The following is a 7,982-nucleotide window of genomic DNA, read 5'->3' on the forward strand; positions in this document are numbered from 1 at the left end:
TCCGCCAGCCATTGGCCGGCAGCTTCGTCGTCGTGGCAACGGCCGGCAGCCGGGACAGACCCCGGAAGTGACCTCCTTTGGCCCGCCCCGGAAGAGGCCTCTACGGGAACGCGGGGAAGGCGGCCAGAGAGCGACTATTGGCGCCGCCGGTTACCATGGCGACAGCGCCGAAAGCCCCCGCCCGCCAGCAGCACCGCGGGCATACGGCGGACCCGCCGCGCGATGGGGTGACACGCAGTGCTGACAGCGGCTCCACTTCCTTTATTGGGGTCTCAGCCTCCGCCCGTCTCGGGCACAAGGCCACGCGGAGTTCTGCACGCGGTCGGCCGGGCAGTCAGGTCCCCGGGCCCCAGGCAAGCCCAGCAGATGCCCCGTCAGGAGTACTCGCAGAGGTGGCCGCAGCCCGCGGGACAGTGGGAGCTGCCTTCCAGCCATTTCATGATGTGCTGCAGGTGGCCGCCGTGGCTGCAGCCCTGGCACCACACGAACAGACCCTTGACCACGTGGTGGCAGACGGCACACATGCTAGCGCAGCGGTGGCACCTGGGGGCGGGCAGGAGGGAGGGCGCCTGAGCGGGGGCTCCTGCGCTGCCTGCAGGCCCCTGCCCCAGCTCCCAACCCCACTGCCCCACCTGTCGCAGACCCAGCCCCGGCTGCTCATGGGCCGCTTGCAGTGGCTGCAGTTGACGTGCAGGGTGGTGGAGGCCTGGTTGAGGCAGCTGACGGCGCGGCTAGTGCTCAGCTTGACCACCTCGTTGGACACGTTCCAGAGGCGGAAGCGCTGCAGTAGGTCGATGTAGGAAGTGTACCAGTGCTCCTGGGGGAGGGAGCGCCCGGTGGTCAGGATCTGGGTGCCAGGGGCGGCGCTGCAGAGGGGGGAGGCCCCGCCCACCACACACCTGGGTCTGCTCGTCGATGTCCTTGCGCACCCGTTCACCCAGGATAATGAGCACAGATACAGCCATCTGCACGTCGCCCTGCTCAGCGTAGAAATGCAGCATGTCGCGCACCAGCACGCTGAAGAAGTCAGGTGGCAGGCGGCTGTCGTAAAGTGCGTGTGAGACAGACAGGAGCGAGAAAGAGGAGTCCACGGGGGCCAGGGAGGCCACATCCGCCTCGCTGCCGCTCACGTGCGGGGAGTCGGCCTTGTCCTGCAGGTGCTCGGGCCCGGGAGGCGTGTCCACGATCTCGTGGCGCAGTGGAAAGGCCTCCTGCGGCAGCACGCACTCAGGCTCCTCGGCTGGGAGGCAGGGACCAGCAGAAGCTCTGAGTCTCTGTCCTCCATTCACCTCTGAACCCCACCCTGCCCAGACCCCCACTCACGGTGCGCGTGTTCTGGATCCAGCAGGTACAGCTCGTCCTCCTCACCCTCCACATCACCCAGCAGGTAGTCGGCAGGTACGTCGCTGCCCTCGGTTTCCTCGTTATCTGCCCGACAATGGGGTGGGCGTTCAGGGTCCTCTGGGACAGCCCCACCCCCCTCCCGTCAGCCCCCCAGCCTACCCTCGTTGGTGATGAGTGTGGCCGAGGAGTCGAGCAGAACTGTGTCGCTCCGTGCGTCTCCTTTGCTGCGGTCCAGCCGCGCCTCACTGCCCAACCCTGGGGCCATATCCTTCAGATTGAAACTGGGGGCAGGAAGGGCCCATGGGTGGGGGGGCTCGAGCAGCCCCAGCCCCTGGGGAGAGCTGCCCCCGGCATCTACCTGTTCATGAGGGGCAGGCCACAGGAGCCACCCTTGCCCACGCTGTGGTTGAGGTTCGCAGTGGGCACCAGGCCAGGGCTGCAGTAGATGATCCGCAGCATGGTCCACGTTTGCGCCACCTAGGGGCGGGCACTGGTCACTTGTGGGCGTCCTGGACACCCAGCACCCCATGCAGGTCCCCCTCTGCCTGGACAGAATCACGAGCCCTCAGCATTCAGCTGCCCCAGGTACCCAATGTCCAGGCCCACCCCAAGTAGGAAAGCTGAGGCTCATGGGAAAGACAAAAATCTCAGGCACTGCCCTAGAGCAGCACAGAGGGAAACAGAACTGGGTGGTGGGGACCTGTGGGGCAGCCAGAGATGGGCATGGGAGCGGCAGCTCACAGCTCCACCACTGCTGGTGCAGGGAGAGCTCCAGAAGCAAGAGGGCAGAACAGAAAGCTTGAGTCACACGACTCCCCAGACCACCCCACAGAGGACAGTGCCGGGTCTGGCCCACCCTGGAGCCCTGGCCCTGTGTGATCCTGACACCCTGAGCGATCGGGGCAAGGGCTGTTGGTGTGACCGGCTGGAATCCATTGCGGAGCTTGAGGTCGGGGAGTGGGCACAGCTGACAGAGGAACAAGCCCCTGCCCTGAGGTCATGGCCCCGGGGCCCCCAGGCTCAACACCTACCTACCTGGTTGCGGCCAAGCTCTCGAGCCACCTTTGCATTGTGGTCACAGAGCTCTGCCAGTGGCCGGCCAGCCAGCGCGTAACGCTCAGCTGTGTCTACAAACCAGCGCATGCCGCCGCCACCCGGCTCTGTCTCAAAGACACTGAGGGCGCTGGAGGCCAGGCCTGCGAAGGGCTCGGCAGGGTCCAGCTTGCGCTTAAAGAAGATGGGGTGGCGCCGGTCGCCAGTGTAGGGCTTGCGCCCCGACTCGGCAGCCACCAGGCTTTCCTTGGCGGCGAAGGCCAGGTCCCCGAAGAGGCCATAGCAGAGGCCCTCGGGGTTGGCACGCTCGACAGGCTGGCTGGCATCGCGGAACAGGTGCTGGCACAGTGAGCTGTCCTTGGAGCCAGACAGCAGGAAGGAGGGGTCGTGGGGGTGGCGCCAGGCGATTCCCGTAGTGACGTCTCGGTGCTCCTCAAACATGGCAGCTGGCACGAAGGGCCGGCGCACATCCCAGACGTAGATGTTGTGGTCCACCATCATGGAGCACGTGGCCAGGTGGTGACGGCACTCAGGCCGCCACTTGACACGGGCCACTGAGGCGATGGTCTGCACACAGTGCATCTCCTTGGCACGATGTGTGGTCATGTCCCAGACCTTCACCATCTTGTCGCGCCCTCCTGTGGCCAACCAGCCCCTGTGGGAAGGCCCACCCAAACCCTCAGTGCCCTTTCCTGTGGAGAGGGGACCCCCTAGCTCTGCTGCTCCGGACTGACTCACAAGTCTGAGGCAGTGCGAGCTTACTGTCAACCTGCTGCCCCCTGCACCCCATGCCACACCTATCCTCAGGGTGCCAGTCGCAGCAGAAGACGGGTCCATTGTGGGCTGTGAACATCCTCTCACACCGGTCGGGACGCCGGATGTCCCAGAGCTGCACGTTGCCATTCTCGAAGGTGGAAGCAAAGGTGAAGTAGTCCCGGATACTGAACTGCACGTCCCGCACGCTCTCAGACTGGCCTGCAGGCAGGGGATCGATGCAGGGGAGGTGACGGGGCTGGCCCACGAGGTGCACCCTCAGAGCAGCTGTGGCATGGTGTCACACACCTGCCCGTGGCCCAGAACAGAGGCCCAGAGGGTAGACTGGACATCCCCAAGATCTGCCCAAGAAAGCAGCCACACGCAGTCGCCACAAGAGCCTGGGCCCGGGAGCAGGACGCCAGGTGGTTTTTAACACATACTCCCAGGCCTCATTTGCCCTAGATTCTGCATCCTGCATCGGTCCCTGAGCAAAGCTGTGGTGCATCCTCAGGATGCAGCAGCTGAGCACTGGGCGAGCAGGAACCCACCCAGCCATAACCCACCCCACGGCCCCGTGGGAGGCGCAAGGAGGTGTTGACGAGGGTGCCCCAGCCTCGGCCCAGTCCCTTCACCTGCAGCTGGAACTGCCTGGTCCGCCCCAAAGGACTGGATGAGTCAGGGTCCAGGTCCACCCTAGGGCACCACCACACCAAGAGACTTCGAGGGCGGTACCCAACCTTCCTCTAGGGCCCTCCAGGGGAGGCAGCTCAAGATGTGTCTTTTTTTTTTTTTTGAGATGGAGTCTCCCTCTGTCACCCAGGCTGGAGTGCAGTGGCACGATCTTGGCTTACTGCAATCTCCGCCTCCCGGGTTCAAGCCATTCTCCTGCCCCAGCCTCCCGAGTAGCTAGGATTATAGGCGCGTGCCACCAGGCCTGGCTAATTTTTTGTTTTGTATTTTTAGTAGAGATGGGGTTTCACCGTGTTAGCCAGGGTGGTCTCAATCTCCTGACCTCATGATCGGCCCGCCTCAGCCTCCCAAAGTGCTGGGATCACAGGCGTGAGCCACCGTGCCTGGCCAGGATCTGTCTAAAGTGGCCCGTAAATTCTCTGAGTCCCTTGAGGGCTCCGCCTTGTGCTTCATACCTAGTCACCTCCAGGTGAACAAGGGAGAGCTGGTTCAGGTCAGCCATCGGGGAGCTGGGCCTGTTAGGAAAAGGGTCCCAGGGCACTGGACAGCAAACCCACCTCCTCTGCCTCCCTGGGCCAGGAAACCTGGAAGTCCTGGTGGACCTCCTGCTATGAGGCGGCCTCTGCAGCTCCGAGGTGAGGGAAGAGAGTCATGCAGTGGCTCTCTGCTCATCACCGGGGCTGGCTGGGAGACCGCTGGGGCTCTGCCCTCCCTTACCCCACAGCTAGCCTCAATTTCTGTTGGTCTCATCTCTTGCCTCTTCCCACTTCACTGCCCTGGCTCACATGCAGTCTAGCCCAACCTGCCCCAACCCTCCCGTGCTGATTCCCTTTCCCCCTGAGAAAGCCCTCTGTGAGTGATCCTGAGGGCCTCTGATGCACGGAGCCCTTCTCCGCCTGCATGGACAGGCTGGGCACTGGCAGAGATGCCCACCTGCCCTGACCCGCCTCTGTGGCCTCACCCGAGAAGGTGCTGACAGAGTCCTTTCTGCGGAGGTCAAAGCACTTCATGAAGCCATCCTGGGAGCCACTGAGCAGCACGTGGGCTTCAGTGGGGTGGAAGCACACTTTGTTCACTGTGCGCTTATGTTCTGTGAACAGCTGGTCCTGCTTGTTGCGGGACGGCCGGCCCAAGTTCCACGTGACCACCACACCATTGGTGGCTGCTGTGGCCAGCAGGTTCTCATCCATCTGGTGCCACACCACGTCAGCGCAGCTCAGATTAAGTGAAGGCTTACGCCCCACACGCAGGTTCAGCTTCTCCACGAACTGTTCCTCCTCGATGGCATAGATCTTGAAGATGCTACGGCCTGCCACGACCACCTGGGCTGCGTCACGGCACACACTGATGGCATTGGCGGGAGCATCCAGGTGGCAATGCATGGTGCGACCCGTCAGCACGCTGCCACCGAGGGCTGTGGTCACACGGGACATCTTCTCCATGGCTGCACAGGTGATGAGGTCAGGGGTTAGGAGGTCAGTGAGGTGGGCTGGTCTGGTCAGCCTGGGTGGGTCATCAGTTCAGACCTTCCACCCAGGTTGGGACCCCAGAACTGCTTGGGCCCGGGCTGGTCAGTCTTAGTGAGCCAGTCCAGGGCTGTCTATCAACCGATCAGCCTGACAGGCAAGCTCAAATTCACTGGGGTCCGTCAGTCCAGTCCATCACCCTGGCTGAGCGGTGAGGGGGCTCCCTAGCTTCCCTTAGGCCTGTCAGTTTCATGTCTGGCTTCCATGGAAGACCCTAGCTGGACATTCCCGGCCCAGGCCACCTCTCGGTCCCCCTATCAGCCAGATCCAGGCAGTCACTAAACCCTCGGTCAGTCAATCCCAGCAGGGGAGCGAGGAAACTCCCGCCGTCCGCACTGTCAGCCCTGGGGGCCTCCGAGGGCGGCGGGGCTCTAGGGAGGAACAAAAGAGGGGAGGGAACAGAGGGCTAGAGGGGCCCGAGGGCTCAGGCATTAGACGCGAGAAGGGCCCACAGGGACCTCAAGGACCGAGCTACTCAAGGAGCTCGAGGTGTCTGGCGGGACCGGAGGCAGGAGAGAAGCCGGCGACCCGGAGAACAGGGTTCCTGGGAGCGGCGCAGAGGTTCCCCGGCGCAGTGGCGCGGGGGAGCGGACGCTGCGGGACGAGAACCAGACGGCCCGGGGCAGCCGTTCTCGCCGCGCGAACCCCAATCTTTTACTAAAAGCGCACGGCTATCCGGAACCGCCGCGCCGGAAGACGCTGTCTTTCCCGCCCCTCGCCGGAAGTGGTCCTTTCTTACCCTCCCCGCTCAGGTAGTGGGAACAGACTCTCGCCCCACACCACGAAAGTTCCGGGTCTGGAAGCTGCGTTGGCTGAGGCCGGGAGAGGCCCAGGGCTGGAGTCTGCGGGCCGCCCTGAGCGTCGCCATTGCGCTTCGGTGCTGTGCTTGTGCGTTGTTTATTTATTTATTTAAACGGAGTCTCGCTCAGTCGCCCAGGCTGGAGTACAGTGGCGGGACCTCGGCTCGCTGCAAGCTCCACCTCCCAGGTTCAAGCAACTCTCCTGCCTCAGCCTCCCGAGTAGTTGGCACTACAGGCGCCCAGCACCACGCCCGGCTAATTTTGTATTTTTAGTAGAGACGGGGTTTCACCATGTTGGCCAGGCGGCTCTCAAACTCCTGAACTCAAACGATCCTCTGCCTTCAGCCTCCCAAACTGCTGGGATTGCAGGTGTGAGCCACCGCGCCTGGTCTGTGTTTTTTAAGTCTCAATTTCAGTATGTTAATACTATCTCCTATTCCAGTCCCCAGGTTCATCATGACGTCTGGTCATCCCTCGACAGGTTCCCAGCTTCCCCTCCTTCCTCACTCCTGCGACCTCAGGAGCAGCCTCCCAACAGCTTTCCTGGGTCTGTCGTTCCCCTCTGATCTGAAACCCGCACGGAAGTCAGGTACCAGGTCTTATGCCTGAGGCCTCTGGCAGCTCCCACTCTGCTGTGAATGAACCCCCAACACCTGGCCTCTGCCTTCCCCTGGGTACCTCCAGCCACAGCAGCTTCCACCCCCATTCCCAGCCCACCAAGCCCTTTCCTGTCTTGGAGACATTGCGCATGCGATGCCTCCTCCACAGAGAGGACCTCCCTGACCACTGTCCTAATGGGCCTTTCCATCACTGTGGCCTCCACGGCACTTGTCACCACCCATTCGTTTGTTTACTGGTTGTTGGTCACATACGAGTGTGAATTCCACCAGGGCAGGAATCACATTCTGGCTCAGTCCCCACCGAATGCTCAGTGCCTGACACACTTGTTCAACCAGTTGCCCTCTTTCTTTTTTCAAAACGTTTTGAAATGGAGTTTTGCTCTTCTTGCCCAGGCTGGAGTGCAGTGGTGCGATCTTGGCTCACCGCAACCTCCGCCTCCCGGGTTCAAGCGATTCTCCTGCCTCAGCTTCCTGAGTAGCTGGGATTACAGGCATGCGCCACCATGCTGGGCTAATTTTGTATTTTTAGTAGAGACTGGGCTTCTCCATGTTGCTCAGGCTGGTCTCAAATTCCCGACCTCAGGTGATCCACCCGCCTTGGCCTCCCAAAGTGCTAGAATTACAGGTGTGAGCCACCGTGCCCAGTCTCTTTTTAAAATTTTTTGAGACGGAGTTCTGCTGTTTCACCCAGGTTGGAGTGAGGTGGCGCAATCTCAGCTCACAGTAACCTCCACCCCCTGGGTTCAAGTGATTCTGCCTCAGCCTCCGTAGTAGCTGGGATTACAGGCAACCACCACCACGCCTGGTTAATTTTTTATATATTTAGTAGAGACAGGGTTTCACCATATTGGCCAGGCTGGTCTCGAACTCCTGACCTCAGGTGATCCACCCCCTGCTTTGGCCTCCGTAAGTGCTAGGATTACAGGCGTGAGCCACCGTGCCCAGCCTCAGTTACCCTCTTTCGACCTTTCTTCCCTGGGCGTGAGACATTGTCTGCTATTGGTGCGTTGTGTAATCTTTTGCGACATCCTTGTCCCTGCCTGTTACTCTGTGCATAGAATAGGGTTCATTTCTGCTTCTCCGGAAGGGTGGGCTAGAGTCTAGATGTTTTGGAGGGAATATTATGTGTAGTGACTTTAGTGTCGTCTCTGCCTTTAAGGAACGGGAGGTCCTCTGCCTTCCGTGTAGTCACT

At 61.5% G+C, this 7,982-nt stretch overlaps 2 protein-coding genes across 2 annotated transcripts in view; both read right to left on the bottom strand.

Annotated features, from left to right (window-relative positions):
- JMJD8 (jumonji domain containing 8) overlaps positions 1-203 on the bottom strand; it is a 2,959-nt gene extending 2,756 nt beyond the window's left edge. The window contains exon 1 of the mRNA XM_011967016.1: positions 155-203. Within this exon, the coding sequence (XP_011822406.1) occupies positions 155-203 (49 nt within the window). The remainder of the gene's footprint in view (positions 1-154) is intronic.
- A 43-nt stretch (positions 204-246) lies between these two features.
- Positions 247-6,294, bottom strand: WDR24 (WD repeat domain 24). Its single transcript, XM_011966902.1, has 9 exons — positions 4,805-6,294; positions 3,195-3,372; positions 2,380-3,052; positions 1,703-1,821; positions 1,504-1,625; positions 1,324-1,428; positions 900-1,240; positions 633-817; positions 247-543 (listed from the first exon to the last, which is right to left on the bottom strand). The coding sequence occupies exons 1-9, from the start codon at positions 5,283-5,285 to the stop codon at positions 375-377; spliced, it is 2,373 nt and encodes a 790-aa protein (XP_011822292.1). The 5' UTR covers positions 5,286-6,294; the 3' UTR covers positions 247-374.
- Between the last annotated feature and the right edge of the window lie 1,688 nt (positions 6,295-7,982).

This window comes from Mandrillus leucophaeus, unplaced genomic scaffold, assembly GCF_000951045.1.
Source record: "Mandrillus leucophaeus isolate KB7577 unplaced genomic scaffold, Mleu.le_1.0 Scaffold78, whole genome shotgun sequence".
NCBI lineage: Eukaryota > Metazoa > Chordata > Mammalia > Primates > Cercopithecidae > Mandrillus > Mandrillus leucophaeus.

Coding starts and splice junctions, on each gene's coding strand:
- WDR24 (XM_011966902.1), bottom strand. CDS start 5,285: ATGGAGAAGATGTCCCGTGTGACCACAGCCCTCGGTGGCAGCGTGCTG. Junction 1,429..1,503: donor CACACTCATCACCAACGAGG/GTAGGCTGGGGG, acceptor ATTGTCGGGCAG/ATAACGAGGAAACCGAGGGC. Junction 818..899: donor ACATCGACGAGCAGACCCAG/GTGTGTGGTGGG, acceptor TCCCTCCCCCAG/GAGCACTGGTACACTTCCTA.